The sequence below is a fragment of the Phodopus roborovskii genome, unplaced genomic scaffold (assembly GCF_943737965.1).
Source record: "Phodopus roborovskii unplaced genomic scaffold, PHOROB, whole genome shotgun sequence".
Lineage (NCBI taxonomy): Eukaryota > Metazoa > Chordata > Mammalia > Rodentia > Cricetidae > Phodopus > Phodopus roborovskii.
Window position 1 is genome coordinate 6,844,427 of NW_026125506.1, and position 26,836 is coordinate 6,871,262.

The window sequence follows — 26,836 nt, forward strand, 5'->3', positions numbered from 1 at the left end:
TGCAGATGGGCAGGGAGATAACTCAGTTAGTGGCGTGCTTCCCACCTGAAGCATGAGACCCTGAGTTCAATCACCAGAACTCACATTTTAAAATCCAGGCTTGGTAGCAAGACCAGGCGCCTGTAACCCCAAACCCAGGACAGTAGGAACAGGTGGGTTTCTTGGACTCTCTGGCCAGATAACCTAGAACATGGTAAGTTCCAGGCCACCGTGAAAGCCTGCCTTAGAAGACAGGACAGGTGGCCCCTGAAGAACAACACAGGCACCTGAGGATGCTCTTTGGCCTCTACATGAATAAATATGCATGGGCACCCACATACATGTATGCACATATATACACCAATACGAAAACAGACCTGTGTGTGTGCGCGTACACACACACACACACACACACACACACACACACACACACACAACCTCAGATGCTCCAGTCCCATACATAAAATGCTGTGGTATTTACACTGAGCCTTCTATGTATTTGAACCTTCTATGATTGTATGATTGTACATGTGATTGTAGATGCAGAATAGGTACTGTATAAATGGCTGTCACTCTACAGTTCAAGGAATGGTGACAGTTGAAATGGTTTCATACACTTTGTACAGATGTAGTTCTTTTTGATATTTTGGTCCAGGGTAGTCTGACCAGAAGAGCAGCACCTGGTATACAGGGTCGGTGTGTGTGTTCACGGCTCTTGGTTCCTTGAGTTTGTTTGGCTTTGTTTTTCTGTCTGCTTCTACGATGCTGGGGGTTAAACTGGGGTCCTTGAGCACATTAGGCAAAGCTCTCTACCACTGAGCTAGGGCCTCAGCCCTCTTTTGTATTTGTTGTTGTTGTTGTTGTTGTTGTTGTTGTTGTATTTTATTTGCCAGCAATGTCCTAACAACAATTTACAACTTGTTTCCGAAGAGGTTACAGAGAAACTGAACAGCAAGGCTGAGCTTGGATCACACAGTTTATCAGGAGATTGGAACTCAGGGTTATGATGTTAAAACCCTCTCTCACCAACAGGCATGGTTGCCCCTGCCTGTAATCCTGTACTCAGGAGGTAGGATGGAGGGTCTGGAGTTCAGGGATGTCCTCTGCTACCTGGCAAGTTCCAGGCCAGCCTGGGCTATGTGAGATCCTGTTTCAAAAACATGAAGAACAAAGCAATATTCACTAGTGTCATTATGGAAAATAGTTGTCAGCCTTGCTGGGGGGCACCTAGAGTGTTTCATGGTGGCAGGGCCCCAGCCATGGGACTCTGACGCCATCAGTCTGGGATGTGGCCCGGGCATCAGCATTTTTAAAGTTCCTGTTAAGATTCCACTAGATGCATACTAGCATATACAAACCTCTGGCAGGAAAGAGAAAAAAAAAAAATGCCCGTTAGTCCACATCCTAATTCAACGACATCTTCTTAGTTTGGCTTTGGTTTTTCTTCACGTTGTAAAGGGAATCTTTCAACACATTTTTATTCTTTTAACCAAAGTAATGCTGCCCAGTGCCCCGGCTGTGTGTGTCCTCCCCTGCCTCAGAAATTCACAGGGGCATTAGACGTGTTGGAATCATTCACTTTCTGCAGAAATGTCCCCAATTCTGCTCCAGACTAAACAGAGAGCCTTCACCTCGGACAGTGAATTAATGAGTCTGCGATCTGCTCTCCAAGTCACCTCAGGACTTAAGTGAGAGAACCTTCCACCCTGGCCCTTCAATTCCAGCTGCTGGTTACAATGTCAGCCGGGGCAGGAGAGCAATTTGCCCATATTGAGGGATGGTGGCATCTGAGGGTAGTAATGAGACCCGGGCTCCCACCAGCAACTAGCCTTGACAAAGGAAGGGAAAGGCATGACTTTAATTAAGGAATCTGCCTCGGGCCTCTGCCCCTGTGACCAGGGTGTTCACTCCTGTTATGTCAAATATTAATGCCAGGATGTATTTCTTTCAAGTTATTTTGCCAGAGCATTGTTGGCATTAGAAAGCAGCTGGCTCCTGGCTCTCTGAGTCTCAATCATTAACACAGTCTCCTCCACTGACTGGCACATGAGTTTGGTGGCTAAAAGGCCAACCATGACTCTTTAGTTACCACCTGAGTTGTCAATAGCAAATCTTTGGAACCTGTGAGCGAGTCAGGCAGCCCATGAGTGACTTAACAGATTGATAACTAAGACCTCCACTCACAGCCAGGCGTTGGTGGCACAGGCCTTTAATCCCAGCACTCAGGAGGCAGAGGCAGGCGGATCTCTGAGTTCAAGGCCAGCCTGGCCTACACATCGAGTTCCAGGATAGGCTGCAAAACAACACAGAGAAACCCTGTCTCAGAAAAACAAAACAAAACAAAAAGAGCTCCACTCACAACACAGCTGCCTTTGAAATTTAGTGTTAGCCCACCTGTGAGTCTGTGTTTTCTTCACCCTCCTAGGAAGTGGCCAAGAAGATGGACTTGGACATGAGGAAGACATCCTCCCTGTGGAAGGACCAGGCACTGGTGGAGATCAACATTGCCGTGCTCTATAGCTTCCAGGTACCCTAGGGCTCAGCGCCAAGCTCAAGCCTCAAAGGAGAGAGGGAATACACTTTCTAGAGACTCTGAACAGAGGGTCAAGGGTTCTACCAACAAGACCCACCTTCGGATGCTGGAGACATGGCTTAGACAGTCTAGTAAAGTGCTGGCCTCATAAGCATTGGATCCTGAAGCCAACCCCCAGATCCCATGTAGAGAGCCAGAGGGAGGGGATGAATGTCCGTAAACCCAGCAATGCTGAGACAGGAAACAGAGACAGGTGAGTTCCTGGCTCCTCGCTGGCCATCCACCTTAGCCCAGCTTGGTGAAGTTCCAGGCCAAGGAGAGACACAGTCTCAAGCAGACATCTGAAGAATGACATCCAAAGTTCCCCTCTGACCTCCATGAACATGCACCTTCCTACTCACTTGAATACATACACATACAAAAAAAATCACCTTCAGGGGGCTCCCATCTGTCCGAGTGACCTATTTCCTGTCCAATGCCTTCGTGTCTTGTGGACCTTGGCGGGGTAGACATTTGCTACAGAGAAATGGGAGGGAACCCTGGACTTATACTCGAGAGTCTACGGTTTGATGGTCATGTCTCCATGCTTTGTCATCTCTTAGAGTCTCGGACATTCACATCATGGGGACAACACACAACCCCACTCTCAGACACATAGCTCCCTGCCCCAACAAGGGTTAGAGTAAGATGGTGGGAAGTATACCATCCAGAATGCGCTGCATTTGAGTACAAGGCGGAGCAAGTTCTTCCGACTGGACAGACACTAACTGGGGTCTCAGCTGCCGCTTTCGGGACTTGAGGTCAGCCCTGTCCTGGGAGTGACAGTGGCCTCAGTCTGAGTAGACAGAGGACAAGCACATGCATTCAGAGCCTGGGTGGACAACAATAGAGCAGGCACCTCACAGAACACCCTGGTGCAGAGGTCTGTAGGGGTATCGGGGCAAAAGGCCACCTCCCAGGGAGAACTAAGGAGCTGCGGAAATGATCAGGACTCAGGCCCTGGTGGGGACACTCAGGACATAGGAGAGGTGGGACTCAGGGCAGTCTCTTAGACAACTGTGAATCCGTGCCCGCCAGCCCCAGCCTGTACCAGACCCCGGTCCACCCACCTCCATGCTGGCTTACTCCTTTGATCTCTAATTAGCTCAAACTCACTCCTTAAAGCTGTGTTGAGAGGATTTTATTTCGCAGGGATAAATAGTTACAGGAGAGACGTGAAACACGAGCTAAGTAAGCAGACACAAAGGAAGCAAGGATCTGAGAGTCCAGCTCCCGCCTGAGGCTCCGCCCCCGAGGCTCCGCCCCCGAGGCTCCGCCCCCGAGGCTCCGCCCCCGAGGCTCCGCCCCCGAGGCTCCGCCCCCGAGGCTCCGCCCCCGAGGCTCCGCCCCCGAGGCTCCGCCCCCGAGGCTCCGCCCCCGAGGCTCCGCCCCCGAGGCTCCGCCCCCTGGTTAAAGAACGGTGGGAGGGAAAATGGACATGATTAACAAGGAAGGCCTTGTCTTGCGGGCACACTAGCACCAAGAAGAACCCTTGTCCTGTACAATTAGACTTAAAGAACTAAGAAGACTCGTCCCGAGGCCGCCCTTTGGCAGACTCCTTAGAGAAGGTGCCCAAACACCTGACTCCTTGTCCTCTCTCCTCCTGCAGAGTGACAAGGTGACCATCGTTGACCACCACTCTGCCACCGAGTCCTTCATCAAACACATGGAAAATGAATACCGCTGCAGAGGGGGCTGCCCCGCAGACTGGGTGTGGATTGTGCCCCCCATGTCGGGCAGCATCACCCCTGTCTTCCACCAGGAGATGCTCAACTATCGACTCACCCCGTCCTTCGAATACCAGGTCCTGCCCCACACTGCCCTGGGTTCCCCCTCTGCACCGAGACCCACACTGCCCTGGACCAAGTTTTCCCAATCTCTATCAGAGTCAGAGCTGTGGACACACATATGTCCAGTAGCCCGACAGACTTAACGGAGATAGGAAATGTGTATTCAGGAAGAGGAAGTACCTATCCAGGGAGTTTGAGTTGGACACGTGGGAGGGGGGCACACCTAGAATCTCAGCACTCACGAGACTGAAGCAGAAGGCTGACAAGTTTGCAGCCAGCCTGAGCTTCATAGCCAGATCCTATCTCAAACAGTATCTGAAGGAACCTGGACTGAATCGGGAGGGCTGGCAGAGCAGTGCGGGGAGGCTGTGCCTATCGCCTTGTACAGGGACATCTGTGGCCATCCTTGGATGAATTCCTCCTACCTTGTAGGGCTGAGGGTTGGGCATCCCTACCTGCCCTGGGCATCTCCAGGTGGGACTGAATTTCCCAGGCTGTGATTGGTGTCTTTGCTTCTCTTCCCAGCCTGACCCATGGAACACCCATGTGTGGAAGGGAACTAATGGGACCCCCACGAAGCGGAGAGCGATTGGCTTCAAGAAATTGGCAGAGTGAGTGTCCCGCAATGCAGGATGGCAGGGTCTGTCCACAGGCTAGGAGTGCCTGGAGCTAGGCTGGGGCTGTGCCCTGTGACAGGGTCTCTCTGTGTAACTCTGGCTGTCCTGGAACTCACTCTGTAGACCAGCTGGCCTCAAACTCAGAGACCCGCCTGCCTCTGCCTCCCGGGAGCTGGGACAGAAGGCATGCACCACCACCACCTGGAAGATGCTATTTTTTTAAGTTAGTAATAATTATTATAATTATTATTATCAACTATTATAATTATAATAATGATGTCTAACTGAGTTGAAAGGAAGACCAGGAGGCTATGGAGTAAGTCCACTAAGGAATCACCTTCAACCCAGAGTCAAGCTGGCGTATATGGTACGCGTATAAGATGACTTAATGAGTCAACAACTCTCTGTCCCAAGAAGGAAAACCCCATTGGGTGTTCGCAGAAAGAAGACAGTGACACTAGCTAAGCTAGCTTGTGTTCATCCCCCAGGTTCTAGAACTCTCATGTGTGGCCTCCAGGTACCATTTATACTAGGAACCCCAGAGGCAGGGCTCCAACTGTCCACCTTGCAGCACTGGGTCCCACGAACTTGGACCTGGTGGACATTCCCAGTCTCTCTCCCTCCACCCCACTTCCCTCTCTTCTGTCTTCCCCTGCCTCCCTGCTGCAACCTCCAGCCAGTAAGGGCTCCCCAGCAGCCTCCTCCAGAGCACCCCGAACCGTCTCGGGAGAGCCTTCGTCTACAGCTTCTTCCTACAGGATCCAGGAGGGAAAGGCGGCTGGAAGAAACACTGTTATTAAGTTCAGGGTGGAGACCCTGTGGGTTAATGATACATGTTCTCCATGCTCCCAGCCTTCCGGGGGAGCCCTTCAGGGACCTTTTATTCCTCTCCCTCCTCCCCCTGAGCTCAAAGCCTTCCCGAAGCGTGGGTGGTTTCCCTAATTCTATAAAATGATGAACTTCAATAAGCCTCAGGTGGGAGAGAGAGAGATCTAGGAATTTGTCTTCTAGGAGATTCCCAGTTAGAACAAGGTTTCAGTTTCAGCCGGGTACAGTCGGACAGCCACTCCTGTCCCTTCTTACCCCCCTCCCCGTGCCTGCCCCTACCCAGTCAGCACACCCCCCCAACTTAAAGTTCTCCAACTGATATCAAACTCCTCCCAGCTTAGGCACAGTATCTCCCCAAACACAGTTTCTTTGGGGGAGACATTTGATATCTATACTCCCAGGCACCAAGCTGCACTTGGAAGCTCGGCTGGGAGTATGTTTGTAAATCAAGCAGTCTTCCCAGCACTGGGGAGGCAGAGGCAGGTGGATCTCTGTGAGTTTGAGGCCAACCTGGTCTATAGCTTGAGTTCTAGGACAGGCTCCAAAGCTATAGAGAAACCCTGTCTTGAAAAAAATAAGACACTGACATCAGACCAGGGAGATGACTAGGGGATGAAGGCACTTGCTGCCAAGCCTGAGGTTCTGGGTCTGAATCCCAGGATCTACATGATGGAAGGAGAGGACCAATTTGGCAGGCTGACCTTTGACCTCCATGCCTGGGCTGAGGCAGAGGTACATGGCTACTGGTGCACACACACTAAATAAATGAGATACATTCTTTTCTCAAAATCTCTAGAGCTCCTCTAATTCAGGGCTGGGAGCTTATTGATGGCAAGGTTCTCAGGGACTAGAACCATCATCCAACAACAGCCATGTTGCCAACCTTGGACCTCAGAACTTGTTGCTCTGGGGAGATAATGTACAAGTCAACGTGGTCTCTGAACTCTGGGGTGCTGTGTGTCTCTAGGGTCCCCCTAAGTCTCATATGTATCCTCTCTCTGTTCCTGATTTTTCTCTCTACCTGCTGCCTCGAAGAGCTGTCAAGTTCTCAGCCAAGCTGATGGGGCAGGCCATGGCCAAGAGGGTCAAAGCAACCATTCTCTATGCCACGGAGACAGGCAAATCTCAAGCCTATGCCAAGACCCTGTGTGAGATCTTCAAGCACGCCTTTGATGCCAAGGTGAGCAAGGGCTTGTATAAGCTCCCTGGACCTTCATGGCAAATAATACATGTATTTGCATACATATCAGACATAGACATATAGTCTCCCATGGATCCTCCAAGAGTCCAGTCCACAAGAAAAACCCCCATCTCTAGAGCAAACTGTGAATGGGTTGATTAGAGCCTATCTGGCTAGGGCTCAATGTGAGAAATCTCAATAGCTATAGTTCCATTGGATATATCAGGACTTTTCCGAGCTTTTAATCAATCAACACCCATCATAATTTGGGAAACTATAAACTGTATGTATTTCCCAAACATATCTGACCCAAACAATATCCCTGGTCCTCGTGGAGCATCTGGGGAGACTGGGGTTCCTTAGAATGTTCTCTGAGAAGTGTGCAGTAATGCTAGGCCACAGTAGCAGGTCCTCCTATGGTGCACGCCTCAGCCTGCGGGGGCTCAGGTCCTTTGGGGCACTGGATTAGAAAAAAGACTGGGCGAAACTATTTAGGTGGTACCAGATCGTGCCCAGCCTAACTGGTTGGAACTCCAAACTCATGAAATATCAGAGGACATGGGGTTGGGCACATGGCTCAGCCACTAAAGCACTTGTCATCCAAGCATGATGATTGGAGTTTGGATGCCCAGCACCCAAATGTCAATGCCAGGTGTGTGGTGGCCTGCCTGTAGCCCTAGAACAAGCTGGCTGGCTAGACTAGACAAATCAGTGATCTCTGGGCTCAATTGAGAGACCCTGACACAGAAAATGAGGTGAAGAGCAATGGAGGAAGACCCCCAATGTTGACCTCTGACCTTCACATGCATACGCACACACATGTGCACACACACACACACTCGCGCACACACGCACGCGCGCACACACACGTGCATACATTCACACCACACAAATATGCAAGCAAAGAAGAAAAAGTTCAGGGATCTTCATAAAGAGCCACTTGTTAAACTACTTCACTGGACCGGAGCCCAGGTTCCCATAGCCCTCCAGGATACAGTGGCCATAGAAAATGTCCTTAATGCTACCCACATGGGCCCACTGAGTCCTAACCATCCAGAACGCTCAGAATGGCTCACCTTCCTGCTCCATACATCCTCTGTCCCTGCGACTTTTTCATCTCTCCCTGTCACCACTCACCTCTTCTCCCCTCTCCCATGTCCCTGCCCACCTAGGCAATGTCCATGGAGGAGTACGACATTGTGCACCTGGAGCACGAAGCCCTGGTCTTGGTGGTCACCAGCACCTTTGGCAATGGAGACCCCCCTGAGAATGGGGAGGTGAGAGGGAATGCCCCGCCCTAGCATGGGGCCCCAGCCCCCAGAGGAAATAGCCACAGCTGGGACCCTCCCCCACAGCTGCCACTCAGAAGTAAATCCTCCCTCCCCAGCCCCAAAGCCAAGACTTTGATTTGATCCAGCTTGAGCAAATGGGACAATACCAAGTTTTGTCTAGCAGTGACCCTTGGCTAAACAGTCCCTGCAGTGAGCTGCGTGTTTAGGTTCTTTGGTTCTGAGTTTGGGGTAGTACTTATAAAGACCACAATAGTTTATGATGGGATGTAGAGTTCACACCTGTGCTTGCACACTGGGGTGGAGAGTTCACACCTGTGCTTGCACACTGGGGGATGTAGAGTTCACACCTGTGCTTGCACACTGGGGTGGAGAGTTCACACCTGTGCTTGCACACTGGGGTGGAGAGTTCACACCTGTGCTTGCACACTGGGGTGGAGAGTTCACACCTGTGCTTGCACACTGGGGTGGAGAGTTCACACCTGTGCTTGCACACTGGGGTGGAGAGTTCACACCTGTGCTTGCACACTGGGGGATGTAGAGTTCACACCTGTGCTTGCACACTGGGGGATGTAGAGTTCACACCTGTGCTTGCACACTTGGGGATGTAGAGTTCACACCTGTGCTTGCACACTGGGGTGGAGAGTTCACACCTGTGCTTGCACACTGGGGTGGAGAGTTCACACCTGTGCTTGCACACTGGGGTGGAGAGTTCACACCTGTGCTTGCACACTGGGGTGGAGAGTTCACACCTGTGCTTGCACACTGGGGTGGAGAGTTCACACCTGTGCTTGCACACTGGGGTGGAGAGTTCACACCTGTGCTTGCACACTGGGGTGGAGAGTTCACACCTGTGCTTGCACACTGGGGTGGAGAGTTCACACCTGTGCTTGCACACTGGGGTGGAGAGTTCACACCTGTGCTTGCACACTGGGGTGGAGAGTTCACACCTGTGCTTGCACACTGGGGTCGAGTGTTCACACCTGTGCTTGCACACTGGGGTGGAGAGTTCACACCTGTGCTTGCACACTGGGGTGGAGAGTTCACACCTGTGCTTTAAATGACCATCCTACCCCCACACGTACATTGAACGTGTAGCATGTGCATTGCCGCCCACCTCAGACCCTGGATATCCCTTACACCCACCTATCCATCAGGCTTCAGGCTTCTCTTTTACCAGCTAAGGCCCCAGACCCTGTGCCCACCCACTAAGATGTTCTTCATTTGTTTTGACGTCTAGAAATTCGGCTGTGCTCTGATGGAGATGAGGCACCCCAACTCTGTGCAGGAGGAAAGGAAGTAAGTGAACGTCCCCTCTGATGTCACATGCTGCTCTTGGGAACCACCGAACCATATGTCTTGATAGCTAGAGTTCATGTGAGGGCCAGGCTATGGTTGACAGCCTTTGGAGATTGGTTTTAGCTGGTGGTCTGGGCTTCAGTGTGGCTGATGTGTCTCTGGCTCAGCACCCCTGTCCTCTGTGCCTCCCATTTTGCTAACAAGCAGGAATTAGAATGTCTACCTTGACTTGCTGATTGGTAAGAATTACATAAACCGAAAAGGCGGGAGAGTCTCGGGAAAGATTAGGTGCATGCACTGTGCAAACTTTGCTTCTTATTCATAACAAGAACCTTTGGAACTCACACTGGAAGTCAGTGGGAGCCACTTTCTCCTTAGAATCTTCCATCCAAGGCTCAGAGTGATTATGCAACTAACGTCGAGGTCAAGTTCAAAAAGTAAATATGATATAAGGCAGATAGATGCCTGTGATTTCATACACATTGTTGAAGTAGTTACATCTCACATGGGGCTTAGTTCTAAAGGCATTTTACAGGGCTGGCAAGGTGGCTTAGTGCGGAAAGGGTTGCTTGCCACCAACCTTGATAACTAAGTTCAATCCCCAGGTCCCAGTTGGTGGAAGGATAAAACTGACTCCCCCTCAGTGAATTTTACAAGGTGGAAACATCTGTGCTCCAAATCTCCAGAACTTTCTATGAGGTGCTGAACATAGGTCATATGCACACTGAAACCACCCCCCCCCCCAGGGAGACCAATACAGGGGTGCCTCCAAAGAGCAGATCCAGTGACTAAAGAATGTGTGTGAGCTGGGAGGTGGTGGCACACGCCTTTTATCCCAGCACTTGGGAGGCAGAGGCAGGTGGATCTGTGAGTTCAAGGCCAGCCTGGTCTACAGAGTGAGTTCCGGGGCAGCCAGGGCTACATAGAGAAACCCTGTCTCAAAAGAAAATTAATAAACGAGAAAGAATGTGTGTGTGTGTGTGTGTGTGGTACCTAGTTGGATGAACTTTAGAGACATATGGAGACAGTCTCTGTGGGTCTTCATCCTGAGAACACAGGACCAAACCCAGGTTCTGGGTACCCAGGGGACAGAACCATGAGCATCTTCCGGTCAGCACTTACTCCCCACCTGCGCCAGCATCTTGGCCCTCGACCTCCCGATCCCTTTCCTTTCCATCCACAGCAGCTCCCCTCTCCCCTCCTCCTTCCGGGAGAGATAGGGCACCATCCATTCTCCCCTCTAGGTACCCGGAACCCTTGCGTTTCTTTCCCCGAAAAGGGCCTTCCCTATCCCGTGCTGACTCTGAAGCCCACAGTCTGGTTGCTGTGCGTGACAGCCAGCGCAGGTAGAGAGCATCCATCCGTGTGTGTGCATGTGTGTGTGCATGTGTGTGTGCTGGTGTGTGTGCATGTGTGTGTGCGTGTGTGTGTGTGCTGGTATGTGTGTGCATGCATGGTTACAGTAGATGAAGCATGCCCAGTGTTGGAACCTTTGAGTCGCAGATAGGCCTACATTCTCACCCAGGCCTTGCCACTAACTCTAGGACCTTAAGCAAATCTCTTGACCTCTGTGGACCTTGGCCCTTCTCATTAACCAAATGTGCAGAAACCTCTGCCTTGCCAGTCTGTAGAGGCTGAGGCTGAGGGTGGAAGGGATTATCAGCAACAGGGAAGGCAATGGCAGAAACCTCCAGCCTCATACAGTACACGTGCTGATATTTTTACCCCACAACCATCCATCGTGCCTCCCCCGCTAACCACACAACCACCCCCCTGGTATGCTGCATGGCGGATTTGGAGAAGTGACTCAATGTGAGTCTATTTTGGGGGCAGAAAATACACATCCGTGTATTTAGAACCTTCTTAGAACAAAAACTTTGAAAAGCATCCAGCCTAGAAATGCTCTGGCAGAATGTGCATGTTCTTTTTGTTGATCTCTCTCTCTCTCTCTCTCTCTCTCTCTCTCTCTCTCTCTCTCTCTCTCTGTGTGTGTGTGTGTGTGTGTGTGTGTGTGTGTGTGTGTGTGTGTGTCTCCTTTTGCATTCTGATGTGTTTATTGGAATTCTGTCTTAGTTTAGGGGGTTTGGGAAGGAAAGGGTTGCCTGTGTTTAGTATTAGGAAGTTTGTTTAGTTGGGGTTTTTTGTTGTTGTTGTTTTGTTTTTTTAATTTTTATGTGAATATGTGCAGTACCCACAGAAGCCAGCAGGGGGAGGCATATCCCTTGGAGCTGGAGTTATAGTGGTTGTAAGCCTCCAGGTGGGTGCTGGAAACTGAGTTCAGATCCTCTGGCAGAGCAGCAGCTGCCAGCCCTTGTTTCTGTTTTGTCTAAAAAACATGAAGGTCTTGATGGAAACTAATTTTGCTTTCAGTTTTGGGTTCCTGAACCTCTTGTGCTGAGGCCTGGGCCTTGAACCTCCTCCCTGGCTGCAGAAACTCAGGGGAGGTGCTGGGCCTGTGTGAAGTAACTGTCTCTCTACTGTGAGAACCTGAGCTTCCATCGTCAGAACACACATTCTAAAAAGTCATGGGCTGGGTGGGGTGGGACCAGGTGTGGTGGTACATGCCTTTCATTCCAGTACAGAGGCAGGAGATGTCCGTGGGTTCAAGGCCAGCCATGGCTTCATACTAAGACTCTGTCTCCAGAGATGCAAAGGATGGGGAGGGAGAAAGAAGAGAGAGAGAGAAAGAAGAGAGAGAGAGAGAGAGAGAGAGAGAGAGAGAGAGAGAGGGCAAGCAAGACAAGGGGCGGGTAGTAATCTCTGCACAGGGACAGCCAGGTTCTGGACTCTGGCTAGCTAGCCTAGCCTGTTTGGTGTGCTCTAGGCCAATGAAAGATTCTGTCTCAAAACACAAGGTAGACCGCACCTGAGGAAGACCCCCAAAGACCTCTGGTCTCCACACACAAGAGTACATAAACCCCCACACATGTGCACACACGTGAATACATGAACACACACATGCTTACATGGGTGCAAAGTGTACCCATGTGCACATATATACACACACGAATACACATTGTCCATGCATACCTCAGGTCATTGCCAAAAACCATTTCCACTTTTACTGGAAATGTGTCTCGTGGCCCTAGAATGTCTAAGAATGGCACTGCACAGCAGGAAAGTGTTGGCAGGGACAGGCCAGCCTTGTGGGGCTTTCTGCAGTGATGTCATCTGTCTATGTTGGCTGCAAAGCAGCCACCAGCAACAGATGGCCACTGAGCACCTGGAATGAAAGACGGGGAACCGATGGTTTAAATTTTTGCTACAAGCACACATTGTAGGTTGAGCATATTTCCCCACACACCCCTCACCCACTTCGTCACCCTCCCTGTATCCCTACCCAGATTCACTTGTGCTTTCTCGCCGTTTGTACACGTATGTGATGTTACGTGTTGCTATAACATTTAGGAACTGCAAATGAGAAAAAGCGTAGGATATTTTTCTGGGATTGGCTTACATACCCATCACCACAGCCCCCATTTTCTGAAAATTATGTGACTTCCTCTTCTTCCTCCTCCTCCTTCTGTTTACTTTTTGGGTTTTTTTGTTTTGTTTTTTGAGACAGGGTTTCTCTGTGTAACAGCTCTAGCTGTCCTGAAACTCACTCTATAGACCAGGCTGGCCTTGAACTCACAGAGAGATCCACCTCTCTCTGTCCCCCAAGTGCTGGGATTAAGGCGTGCACCACCATGCCCAGCTGACTTCATTTTCCTTTATGTCTGAAAAGGTCTCCTCTAGGTACCGACTGTGGGCATCCCACATTTAACCAAGTCCTCTCTTCTTGGATATCTGGTTTTTAATTGTAGTTCATTTTAATTAACCTTGGGTTTATGTGGCTGCAGGGCCATCTTGGAGAGCACCAATCTTGTTTGCAGCTACTCAGTGAGGTCTGGGGACAGAAATGTTGGCTCTCAGGCCCCGCCCCATCTGGACTGACCCTCGCTTTAACAGAATTCCCCCTTATTCTTCATGCTACAACTTGAGAGGCCAGGAGACCTGGTCTCACAGTCACAGCATCCCTCCATGCCCTCCCTGTACTGAGACCATATGAACTCTGTGGGTCCCAATCTTCCCAAGGCCTAGAAACATGTAAGTGTGACAGGTCAGCTGTCATTGTGGTGATTGTGGGTAAGTTGATGCACTCTCAAAGAGGTATACTTTGGCTCAATACCAGAGAGATGGTTCTAGAACCAGGACCGATGATAAGTCGAAGATCCGGAGCGGGAGCTGGCCCCGGGAGGGGGATCCAAGGCAGAGCTCAAACCCCTTGTTTGTTTGTTACAGGAGCTACAAGGTCCGATTCAACAGCGTCTCCTCCTATTCTGACTCCCGCAAGTCGTCAGGCGATGGACCCGACCTCAGGGACAACTTTGAGAGTACTGGGCCACTGGCCAACGTGAGGTGAGCGTGGGTACAGGGGACTGAGGGTGACTAGGGCTCTTAGAGAGCAGGGCTCAGCTGCAAAGTGGCTCTTTGTTCGGGACAAGAATTCTCACCCAGGGTTCCTTCATTCCTCCGGGCCCCTCCCCCTCTAACTCCCACTACCTGGTCTCCTGGAGAGTACTGTAGTGAAGGAATAGCAGATGTTTATTGCTCTCAGTTTTGGGGTATGGGGAGTTCAAGGCCAGGGCCCCATGAGAGCTCACTCTTAATTCAGGCCCAGCTCTGTACAGCCATGTCCTCATGTGGTGGAAGGGATGAAGTCTGGTTCCTTCAACCCCTTCAATGAGCACTCACTTCATCCTCAAGAGCCCCGCCCTAATGACCTCATCACCTCCCAGAAGCCCTTTCTCTCCATTCCATCACAATAGGCTCCCACAGACAGGGGGATTGAGATACTCAAGCCATCCTACATGGTCTGCCAAGCCAGGCATCCTACACATGCCTGCAGCCCCACATCTGAGGAGAGTGGAAACAGGAGAGTTGTTGGGGTTTGCTGACTTTGACAATGTAAGCTCTAGGTTCAAGGAGAGACCCTGCCTCAAAGGAATATACAGAGAAATAGAGGAGAGTACACATTGCCTTCTTCTGACTTCTGCCTGTGCACATGCATGCAGACACTCACAGACACATCTAAATAATTTTTAAAAGCAAATTAAAGAGTGCAGGGAGTCATTACCAGTACCCAGCATGGTAAACGTGGCCGACATTACGTACCCACATACTAGGGATGCTGGACATAGGTGTAGCTATAGTGAGCTAAGGCTAAGATGGATGGCATGAGGCAGAAGAACTCTTTTCTGTCACCCCTCAGATCTGTCCACTCTGGTTGCTGCATCTGTATGCCGGCTGCTTCCCTGTGGGGAGTAATACTAAGATCCAGCAAAAATGTAGGGGATGATGGAAAAGGCCCTACTTCATGCACGGGCGTCCAGAGCCCCTGAAGAAAAGAGCTGTCAAAGGAGGGAATGGCAGGACTCAACAGTGTAGTCGTGGGTTTGAGGCAGACATGGGGACCACCATGTCTCCACCAGTGAGACGCCAGCTCCATGCCAGCTCCATGCCAGCTCATGTTGTAATGATGCAGTCTCTTCCTGATGTCCCTCCTTCCTCTTACACCTCTATGGTTATCCCATCCCCTGCAGCCTCCAGCCATTCAGGGACAGTGGGTGACAGGGCTCCACTAACTGGCTTATCTGGGGTGACTGTCTTTAGCAGAGCACCCTCCTTAGAGACGACAGAGAGGGCCTTTTGTCCCATTTGCAAATCCATAATTGTAGTCCTATTGGCCCAGAACATCAGCCAGGACCACTCTCCAGGAATGAGCTGTATAAGACTGTAAACTAACTGCATACAGCACTATACCTGAAATCCCAATACTCAGGAGATGGGGACAGGAGAAGCAGAGTTCAAGGCCAGCCTGGGCTACATGAAACCCTGATTCAAGCAAATATCCTGTGAACAAGGTTCACCGCATCTCAAATACTTCAGTCCCCACATCAGCATGGAGAAAACTTAATTTGACCCCTACTGGCTCAAGTGCCAGCATTCTCTTGCTGGAGACAGCTTGTGAAACATAAATTTCACAGACATTAGAAAGGGTGCAGCAGCAAGCATGTACAGTGTGCATGACTAAGGCTCTATCATCCCTATGTAGGAAATCCCACCTCTGCGCCAACTTGCGATACATTCAAAAGTCATTCTGCTCGCTTTGCTAGCCCAGATCCCCGGCGGCCACAGCACTAGAATTCTCATGCCCATCCTCCTTAAGTCAAACGGATCTGTGGCAAACGGCAGCATCCGCACTGAGATTCTTTTTTGCTGATGATCTCGCTAACACAGAAGTGTGCACCCAACAGTGATGCTTCCCACTCATTGCCCCCCCCCCTTCCTCAGAAACCTCTGTAACTTTCTCTTGAGGACAGTAATCACTATCCGAGACCAAGAGGAAGGAGGGATTAAAGTCACCCTTCCACTGAAATGTGTTTTTTCGTAGTTCTGAAAGCTAGGGCCTCAGCAAGGGGTGGACACCACTTGGCTTGTTAGGGACCCCTTCTTTCTGGAGAGGAGAAGAAAGTGACTTTATAATGGTCTTACTAACCTTGACCACGTCCTTAAAGCTCCTACTTCAACATACAATTCCATAGGGGTTCAGGACTCAAGTATGTGAATTTCGAGGTCACACTGATGAGTCCGTGGCATCAGATACCCCACCTCCCACACCCTACAGTCCCTGTCACAGACCTTCTGTTTTCTCCCGGACAGGTTCTCTGTATTCGGCCTGGGCTCTCGGGCATACCCTCACTTCTGCGCCTTCGGGCACGCAGTGGACACCCTCCTGGAGGAGCTGGGAGGGGAGAGGATTCTGAAGATGAGGGAGGGAGATGAGCTCTGCGGGCAGGAAGAGGCTTTCAGGACCTGGGCCAAGAAGGTCTTCAAGGTAGGAGACCAGCTGTACCCAGATAGCGCCAAGCTGTCTGTGTGGGAGTGTGGCTCGATGGTAGGATTGCTCCGTGGTAGAGTGCCTGCCTAGCATGAAGGAGGTGCAGGGTTCTAAACTCAGCATGGGAAAGGAAAGGGGGTGGGGGTAGAAACATAAAGCCAGGAAAGGAAGAAGGGAGGGGGGAGGGAGGGAGGGAGGGGAGAAATGTTAGGAGAGTGAAAAGGAAGAAAATGAACAGGAGAGAGAGAGGTAGGCAAGGGAGGGCTTCCCCCAATGTACACAGCCAGGATACAGCTCCAGGGAATTTGTGCAACCTTAATGCGCACATTTTCCACTCAGAGTCCTCAGGGGCACCGAATGGCCACTGTGTGGCTTTTATTGTCTCTGTCCACTGCCCTGGAGTTGGTCCCCATCATCAACCCCAGAGGGAAGGGCCCTGGGCGGTTTCTGGCATTGCACTTGTGCAGAATGCAAAAGGGGAAACTGAGGCCCAAGGCCCTATGAGTTATTAGAGGAGGTGTGTCTATACGCCTATTCCTGGATTTCCACCCAGATACTGGGAGCTGAGATGATTCAGGTCCATTGACACCAGAGATAACTGTGTTTCCTCATCTCATCAGCCAACCCTGACTGAGCATCTCCGAGGCCAAGCCCCTGAAAAGCCTCCAAACCAGTGGCTCCCAGCCTTCCTAACCCTGTGACCCTTTAATACAGTTCCTCATGCTGTGGTGACCCCCAGCAATCATAAAATTATATTTGTTGCTACTTCATAACTGTAATTTTGCTACTGTTATGAATTGTAATTTTTTTTGGAGATAGAGGTTTGTCAATGGACTCATGACCTGTGAGAATCATTGCTCTGACCCCTGTAGCTTTTGGTATCCTGGTTTCCTTCCCGCCCCCAACTTGAACAGTCATCCATTTCTGTGTGGCAGACATTCCTTCTTGTTCATCTCATATGAATGAAATCCAATACTAGGTGATCTTTTATGACTAGCTTCCTTCCCTTATTATAAAAATTTTAAGGTTTTTCCATGTCATAGCATGCATAAGCACTTTATCTCTTCTTGTGGCCAGATAATATTCCACAGCATATTTTGCTTTTTTATTTTTCTGTTGATGAGCATATCAACTGTTTTAAAATAAACACACAGCCAGATAATAATAAAACCCATGTTTGAGAACTTTAAATTTCACTGAAAATGTAATTCTGTGGTTGTTGATGCCTCCGTCTCATTTATTTGGGAGGCTGAGGCAGGGCATCACTTGAACCCAAATGTTCACAACCTACCCGGACCTATCTCAGGAAAAGTTCACTAATCATCTTGAGCAGTGATCTTAGGATCATTATTGTTTGCTGATAAGAGCCTTGACCAAAAAGGAAACAAACAAGAAAAACAAATATGTGTAACTAGGTAGCTTGCCCTGGTTTTGTTTAATTGTTTTACATCTTTTGAAGATGATAAAAGAAAAACCTGTGGTATTTACTTTCATTTTTAATGTTAAGCCTCTGGGCATGTGGGATTTAATAATAAATGTCATCATAGATGTGTCTTCAGTAGGGGTGAGGACCTCAAGTCACTACTCAAAATAGTGGGTGATGGTGGGTACATAGATGGATGGGTGTTGTGGGAAAAACTGCTTGTAACAGATGGGTGGGGATGGATGGATGGGCATGAAAGGATGGATGGGTGGATGGGTAGTGATGGATGGGTGGGTGGATGGATGGATGAATGGATGGATGGATGGGTGGGTGGGTGGGTGGGTGAGTAATGGTAGATGGATGGATGGATGCAAACATGGGTGGATGCATGGATGGTTGGATGATGATAGGTGGAAGAATGGATGATTAGTTGAATGGATAGAATAAAGTGTTTATAAGGCAGATGGACAGATAGCTAAGTAGATGAGAGTGGATAGATCAAAGGATGGGTGAGTGGGTTGATGTACAGATGGTGGAAGGAAATGGCAGGTATATGGATTAATGGTAGAGAGAAGGGAGGGAAAGGGGAAGAGAGGGGAGAGAGAGAGAGAGAAACATGCCATGCCTTGAAGCTCCTGGGGAGGAGCCATCTAGGATAACTAAGGTCACCAAAAACTCTCTGTGGGCCACAGGCAGCCTGTGATGTGTTCTGTGTGGGGGATGATGTCAACATTGAGAAGGCAAACAATTCCCTCATCAGCAATGACCGCAGCTGGAAGAGGAACAAATTCCGCCTCACCTACGTGGCCGAAGCTCCAGAACTAACACAAGGTACCTGACACTGCCCTCCTAGGAGGCCTTTGTGGGAATGTTGGGCTGGTGTGTGGGGATGGTGGCTTTATCACTCTGGTCCCCCTTTCAGAGAAGCCCTTGCACACGCACAGGCCCACACTGCTGTCCCCACATGCAGGGAACTGACCACTGGGATCCTCTGTCCAGCTGCACATGCTGCCCTACAAACCATCCCCACCTCCAACCTCCGTCCCATTCACCTTGACATTTGGTTCAGTGTCTGTAACTACCTCACCCAGCCCCACCACTGCCTGACCCCACCTCATCCTTTCCACTCCAGAGGAAGAGCTGGAAAGGTCTGGGGAAATGGCTCACTTGGTAAAGTACAAGTAAAGACCTGAGTTTGATTGCTCAGAACCCATGAAAGAGCCAGGCGTGGTGACACATGCTTGTAGTCCCAGTGCTGGTGAAGAGGAAACCAGAGAACATTGGGGACCACTAGTCAGCCAGCCTAGCCTAACTGGCCAGATCCAGGCCAATGGAGACCCTGTCTCAAAGGATAAGTTTGTACATTACCTAAACAATGACAGCTCGGGTTGTCCTCTGACCTATGCCCACACACACACACACACACACACACACACACACACACACACACAGTTATACACACAACACACACATACACTATTATACACACACATACATATGCACATACACATACTCAAAACTGGGGAAGTTTTGTGGACAATTGTTTAAGTCCCTCTCGTTGTGACCATTATTTCTCTCCTCACAGGTCTTTCCAATGTCCACAAAAAGCGAGTCTCAGCCGCCCGATTCCTTAGCCGCCAAAACCTGCAGAGCCCTAAATCCAGGTAGGAACATGCCGGTTTTCTGAGCAGCAGTCCCCTCCGCTCACAGATGCCAGCCCTCGCCAGGAGAAGAGCTCAGATTCCAGAGACTGCTAAATGCCTCGGGGGTCCTAGGCCTCCTGCCTTCATGTCCCCATGCCAAGTAGAGACAGGGACAAAGGAGAAGTGTCAATCATACTGACACCAAGAAAGAATGGGCTGTGGGGCGATCTTAGTGAGGAGTCCCCTTGTGAAACAGCTGGATGTGCTCTGTAGGCAGCATCTCCATTGGAAAGTGCTTAGGCCAAGTATCTTACTGTGAGCCATTTGTCTCTAGAGAAGAGGTTCTCAACCGTGGGTGTGGACCCCTCTGAGGATCCCACAGGAGTCACTTAAGACCATTGGGAAGTACAGATATTTACATTACAGTTCATAACGGTAGCGTAAGCACAGCTATGGGGTAACAATGAAAATCATTTTATGGCTGGGGGTCACCACAGCATGAGGAACCGTACTTAAGGGTCACAGCGTCAGGAAAGCTGAGAACCGCTGCTCCAGAGAGCTGCAAACATAGCTACCTGCACTATGGACAACAGGCGCACCCCAAAACAACTTACTCTCTGATTGGAAACCCTAACTATATTATCTTTGAGGGGGACCATGTGCCACCATGTGCCCAGGGAGATCAGAGGACAACCTTTGGGCGTCCATCCTTACCTTCCACCTCATTTTAGACAGGGACTCTTTGCTGCGGCATAAGCCAGGTCTGGCCGGTGGAGCTTCTTTGGGCCCACTTGTCCCTTCCTGTGGGTTCGGGGCTCTTCAGGAATGTGTGCGCTGATTTGGCTTTTTGCTGTTGTTCGTGTGTGTGTGTGTGTGTGTGTGTGTGTGTGTGTGTGTGTGTGTGTGTCTGGTGTGTGCTTATTAAAGCCAGGAAAGTGTCAGAACCCCTCAGACTGGAGTTGCAGGTAATTGTAAGCCTCCATGTGGATGCTGGGAACTAAAACTGGATCCTCTGCAGTGGCTGCTGGTGTTCTTAATCACTGTGCCAGCCCTCCAGCCCTGTGCACCCAGCCTTTTACGAGTGTGGCCCTGTAGAGATCTGAACTCAGGTCTTTAGGCTTGTGCCATAAATGCTGTCACCCCATGGGCTACTTCCCCAGCCCTAGAAATTCTCTTACTATACAATATGGCCAAATAACTTACTGTCTACTGTAGCCAAACACCTTGCTATCTGATAGAGAGTGCTTTTGTCTCCGCACTCGGGGTGTGGTGGGGGTGGAGGTGGTGGCTGTGACTTTTGTTTTATGCAATGCTGGGGTTTGAACCTGGGACCTTAAACACACTAGGCAAGTGCTGGACCACTGAACTCCATTTTAAGTCTTAGCATTTGACTTAAAATACAGTTAGCTTCTTCGGCGACACGTTCATTTCTTCCTAATAAGAAACTTACTCTGCCAAGGACACTGGCCCAGGTCCTTTGGGTCCCTTTGCCTCTGAGCTGTCCTCCTAAGACCCGGTTTCCCAAGCTTCAGGCTTTAATCACGGGGCTCTTACTCCTCCACTGAAAATCGCTCTCCCAGACCCTTGCCCAGCAGTAGACATCACATGATTGCCCTGGGTTAGTCACTGCTATCACCAGCCTGAACAGAACATACTAATATCAGCTGTCCTGCGACACTGTCCTCAGAGCCAGCCCACTCACCCATTAAGTCTGCGTCCTCACTGAGCCCAGGATCTCCTTTCAAAATGACCACACCCGGACTGGCTACTCCTCTGCATCTATAATAATTATCTAAATCTTTCAGGATTTTTTTTCTCTTTTCAGTTACAACCCAGAAGTGTCTTTTCAATTCTTTATAGTTTGCAGCCCACAGCACTGACCCTAGCTCTCCTACACACAAACTGGGTTCATGTGGCCTTGGAAAAGTCACAGGGTATGGAACCGAAAGCTGGAGGGGCAGCTCAGTGAGTAAAAGCACTGGCTGCTCTTGCAGAGGACCCTGGTGCAGTTCCCAGCACCCACATGGTTGTTCACAGCCATCTATAACTCGGGTTCCAGGGTATGTGGCTCCCTCTCCTGGCCACCATGGGCAGCAGTGAGCATACATAACATCCCTAACATTCACAGACAAAACAAAAATAAATGCTTTTCCTGAAAAGTCACTTGGATGCCACCAGGACCTTTCTCCTTCACTGTGGCATGCAAATGCTGGCAGCAAGCTCACTAGTGTCTAATACACTCTGCCTTCCATGAGCCAAGCAGAGCTGTCTGGATGCTACCTCTCACGCATACCAGCCCAGGAAATAAAGGCCACAATTGCTCATATGTTAGATATGAGAGGTGACCATGAGAAAATACAAGTGTCTTTTTCAAGGTCACGCTGCCCTGGTTATCTGGCCACCACACCAAATGACTCCACAGATGGTCTGCATCTCACTTGCCAGGCTGCTGTGACCGCTGAAAAATGATCCTCCTGAAGCGACTGGCACAGTACAGGATGCATTCACAGTCCTTGTTCCTTCCAGCTTCCTCATGTTGCCTGCATAGTTAGCATGCATGCTTCTGCGTGCCCTTCCAAGCCTTTGCTTAAAGAGGTCAACAGGACAGAGCCCTGGGCCTCTTGAACTCTCTCTCTCAAATATTCTCAAACATTAGTAGAATATATTACACCCTTGGTGTCTTTGGACCAATTAATTAAATGCAGCATTAGGTGCCTAGGGACATCTGGTGGAGAGGGGCGTTGTTGGAAAGCCGTTTGGGGTAGAACGTAATAACTGATACAGTGTTGCAATAGAGGTTCTCAGTGGCCTGAGGAGCCATGCGCATCGACGCATTGAAAAGCCAGAGTGTGCAGGAGTCCTCTGTAGTAATTGTTGGTAGCAAGGAAAAACAGGCAAATGGCCTTGGAATCTGCCCCTGTCCACCACCCAGAGGGACCTGACTAGGGTAGAGTTTTGAAGATGATTAACAAAGGAACCTGTCAAGCAAGGTTAGGAATTGGAATTGAGTTAAAAAATAGTTGTGAACTAGCAGAGAAGAGACCAAATAGTGCCTAAGGGGTTTGGGGGCTGGAGCAATAGGCCAGTGGTTGAGAGCACTGGTTGCTTTTCTAGAGGTCTTGGGTTCGATGCCCAGCACCCACATGGTGGCTCATAACCACCTATAACTTTAATTCCAGGGTATCTGATGCCCTCTCCTGGCCTCTGTGGGCCCAGACAAGCATGTGGTGCACAAATATGTGTGCAGGCAAAACACCCATACACATAAAAAATAGTAATAATAACTAAATATGTTTTTAAAATATAATGTTTTGTAAGTTTTAATTTTTTAAGTATAATTGAGTAGAAAAGCATAACTCACCCACTTCCCCAGGCCAAGGCCAAAGTAGGGGCTCTCTGGCCTAGGAAACTACAAATAAGATACCACAAATCCTTCCCACTGGCAAGCCTTAGTTACAGGTACAGTACCAAGGAGGAAGTATGTGGCCTTTGGAGGGTGACCCGTGTAGTGTGACTCCACTCAGCACCCTGCCTGGAAAGGATACATGCACAGTAACTAGGAAAAGCAGTGTGTAAGAGGGTACATAGGGTGAGTATGGGCAGGACAGAAACAGAAACTTCTAGAAGTCAAGGGGAGGAGAGAGAATGGAGACCTGAGATTGGTCGGTAGGAGAGAGGACTTCAGAGAAGAAAAGGGAGAATATGCTCAGAAAGGGAAATGTGAACTCCTCGAGGGCACAGAGGGAATTCTCAATGGACAGGGATGGAAGTTCCCAATAGACTGATCTTTATGTCTATGAGGAGTATACATGTTTGTGCATGCATGTACATGTGTATAGAGGCCCGAGGTGACCGGGGAATCCTCCTCAGTCACCCTCAACCTTAGTTTTTGAGCTTGACGCTCACTGAACCTGGAGGCCACTGACTCAGCTACACTGCTGCTCTGTGAGCCCCAGGGTCCTCCTCCTCTGCAGCTACAGGGTAATTGATGCACACCGCCTCACCCAGCATTTCACTTGTGAGTGGGAATCTGAACACAGGCCCTCTGCTTGTGTGGAAAGCACACGGACTACAGAGCATTTCACTAGCCTGAGAACCTTATTATGTTTGTTTGTTTGTTTGTTTGTTTGTTTGGGATAAAGCAGCCCAAGGAATCTCTTTTAAATGCTAACTGAAGCAGAAGCGCTCTCTCTGCTTCACATCTCTGAAATCTTTGCCTGACAGGTCATCATGATGAGGTCCCTGGGATCTGCCCATTACCTCTCTCAAACTCCGCAGTCATGGCCAGGCCAGGCACAGAGACACATTCCTTTTATTTTAGCATTCAAGAGGCTGGGGCGAGAGGATTTTGAGTTCCTGATGCACCTTACATGTATAGTTCAGAGCCAGCCTGGGCTACGTAGTGCGTTAGGGGGTAGCCTGGACAACATAGCAAGACACTGCCAACATAAAATAAAGAATAGCAATGCTTCCGCTTTCCTAGCATTCTGTCCCCCCTTTTCTGCCCTGGACTTCTGCTTTCCCTCTCTCCTAGATCACCCTGGCCAGGGGTTTTTGCGTGCTCACTCTACTTCATGTTCAAATATCAGATCACAGAATGATCACCATCACTGTCCCCACGCCGCAATCCCTGTGAGATCTTTAAGTGACTTCTGTGTGTGTGTGTGCCTGTGCGTGTGCATGCATGCGTCTGTGTGCACATCTGTCTGTCTGTCTGAGTACAGAGTGACACTCCTCCTGTGTGTGAAAGAAATAAGTAGGACACAGGACAGGCTGTGAGAAGAGAGGAACGCAAGGCCTGAATGGCTGCTGCTTTCCAAATTGCCCCTCTTTACCAGAGCTGCGCAACAGACGCAACAGACCCTATGAGTTATGAACCTGTAACCTTAGAACTTGGGAGGCTGAGGTTGAGAGTTCAAAGCCATTGTGGGCTACATAATGAGCTTCAGGCCAGCCTGAACTACAGAGTGAGAGCATCTATCTGTGAAGGGGACAGGGGGAAGAAGGAATGAAGGAAGAGAGCAAAAAACATTTCTATCCCAGAGCTTAACAAACAGAAAAAAATGCAGCAGAATGCAGGATGATGGTAACTGGTGCTCAGGTTGGCAGTGAACTCATCTTCACAGCAAAACATTGAGGCTTGTCCATCCAGGTTCCCTGGGGGCCCAGCCATGCCCTGCTAGTCACTTGCAAAATCATCTTGTGCAAAAATCCCAGGTGGGACGGAACCTGGACCCACCTTTTACTTTACATACCTGCTGGCCACACCCTGCCTCCTATCCTGCCCTGTCCTGTCCCCTCCTTTACTGTCCAATCACCTACAGGGTGGGGAGGCCTGGGGGAAGCAGATGAGCATCAGCCAGCTCAGCAGGTTCACGCCCTGGGCCTTCCTGTGGTGAAGAAGTCCTGGTACAGGAAGGAAAGTGAATGCTGATTTGAAAGCAGTGGGCTGCTGAATTAGAGGCCTTGCAGCGCCCCCTGCTGGCTGATGGCTTCTGCCAATCTCTTCCTGTCATCAGTGGTGATGTCTTTGCTCCCAGGAACCAAAGGCTGATATAAACTAGAGAGGAAAACCGGTCATGTGAGATGCTGTAACTGAGAAGCTCAGCATTCCAGAGAGGACAAGACCCTCTTGGGAGAGGGAAGGGGCATCCCAAACCCTAGGAACACACCGTTAGGCCTCCCACCACACCACAAACAGGGCTCCAGGCTTCAAGAAATGACTTCACGCTCTCCGCACCCCACATACACACAAAGATATGTGCCAGTCTAGCTATTTTTAATAACGGTGGCTATTTGTAGCACAAAGGGGATCTTGGTTGTGCCAGAAACATCCCTAAATAGCAAGTGTTCTTGGTCTATTCAAGTGTGAGTTACATGTGGGGAACTCGAGTTTCTTCCTCCACTGAGACCAGTTGGGGGGGGGGGGGGCGATGAGCAATACGTGGAGTTGGAGATGGCTGTGAGCCTCTGTGTGGTTGCTGGGAACCAAACCCAGGTCCTTTGCAAGCACAGTCATTGTTCTTAACCACCCAGGCAGCTCTCCGGCCCCGAGAGAATCTATTCTTTTGTTTTGTTTGTTTTTTAAGTTTTATTTTATTCTATGTGTATGGATGTTTTGTCTGCATGGGTATCTGTGTACCATGGACGGGCAGTACCCAGAAGAGGGAATCTTAATCCCTTAGGGCTGGAGTTACAGGTGGTTGTGAGCTGCCACGCGAGTGCTGGGAATTAAGCCTGGGTCCTCCGGTTGCTCTGTTAAAAAGCAGAGAAGACACCAAGTGACAGGCTTGGGTGGAAGGGATTTTTTTATTGGGGGAAAGTGAATGGGAAAGGGGGAGGGGAGAGGAGAGACTGGGCCTCTGGGGACAGGAGCAGCCAGAGAGATGGGGGAGGGGGAGACAGGAAGAGAAGCAAGGAGAAAGAGAGGATGGTGGGAGGTGGGCAGTGTTGTAATTTAAGAAAAGCAGCAGCGCATGAGAGAAAGATAAGGTGCCAGGAGACAGGGTTCAAGCAGAAGGGACTTTTGTTATGGAAAGGGGTCATAAAAAGGGGAAAGGAGGGGAGAAAGATTAGCAGGAGAGGGGAAAGAGGGGAAGAGGAAAAGAGAGAGAGGGGGAAGAGAAAGAGCAGAACAGAGAGAGAGAGAGAGAGAGAGAGAGAGAGAGAGAAGGATGGGAGGTGGGCAGGGCCCTTTTTGTCAAGGAAACACAGTGAATGTGCACAGGTGCTGCTCTTAGTGGCTGAGTCTCCTGTCAGAACCCCAAGGGCAGGCCAGTACAGATGCCTGAGGACTAACAGACAGGGCCAATTTGTTTGTTTGTTTTCAAGACAGGGCTTCTCTGTGGCTTTGGAGGCTGTCCTAAAACTAGCGCTTGTAGACCAGGCTGGTCTCAAACTCAAGAGATCTGCTTGCCTCTGCCTCCCGAGTGCTGGGATTAAAGGCGTGCTCCACCACCACCCACTGGGTTCTGCAGGGCCCTTTTAAAGGGGAACATAGTGAATGTGCACAGGTGGTGCACTTAGTGGCTGCAGCTGAGGGTGAATCCTGTCAGAACCCCAAGGGCAGGCCAGTACAGACACCTGAATACTAATGCCTCTGCAAGCACAGCAAGGGCTCTCACCCACAGAGCCATCTCTCCAGCCCCAAGAATTCATTCTTGAAGCAGCTGGTTAATGTGGGCCTCCTGGATTGGAGACACACAAACCCACGAAGATAGGCCAAGTACACAGATTCTTCCTAGAGCTCTGCACTCTCACACATGGATGCATCTCCTCATGGGAGGCCCTGAGCCGCTGGCAATGCCTCCTTATACCACAATATGGACCTTGC

The 26,836-nt window shown here is 50.0% G+C and overlaps 1 protein-coding gene across 1 annotated transcript in view; it reads left to right on the forward strand.

The window, feature by feature from the left end:
• Nos1 (nitric oxide synthase 1) overlaps positions 1-26,836 on the forward strand; it is an 81,096-nt gene that overhangs the window by 38,825 nt on the left and 15,435 nt on the right. Inside the window, exons 10-20 of the mRNA XM_051176528.1 lie at positions 2,405-2,506; positions 4,161-4,355; positions 4,867-4,952; positions 6,822-6,966; positions 8,139-8,243; positions 9,496-9,554; positions 10,799-10,900; positions 13,839-13,955; positions 16,260-16,434; positions 18,553-18,691; positions 19,446-19,524. Of these exons, the coding sequence (XP_051032485.1) occupies positions 2,405-2,506; positions 4,161-4,355; positions 4,867-4,952; positions 6,822-6,966; positions 8,139-8,243; positions 9,496-9,554; positions 10,799-10,900; positions 13,839-13,955; positions 16,260-16,434; positions 18,553-18,691; positions 19,446-19,524 (1,304 nt within the window). The remainder of the gene's footprint in view (positions 1-2,404; positions 2,507-4,160; positions 4,356-4,866; positions 4,953-6,821; positions 6,967-8,138; positions 8,244-9,495; positions 9,555-10,798; positions 10,901-13,838; positions 13,956-16,259; positions 16,435-18,552; positions 18,692-19,445; positions 19,525-26,836) is intronic.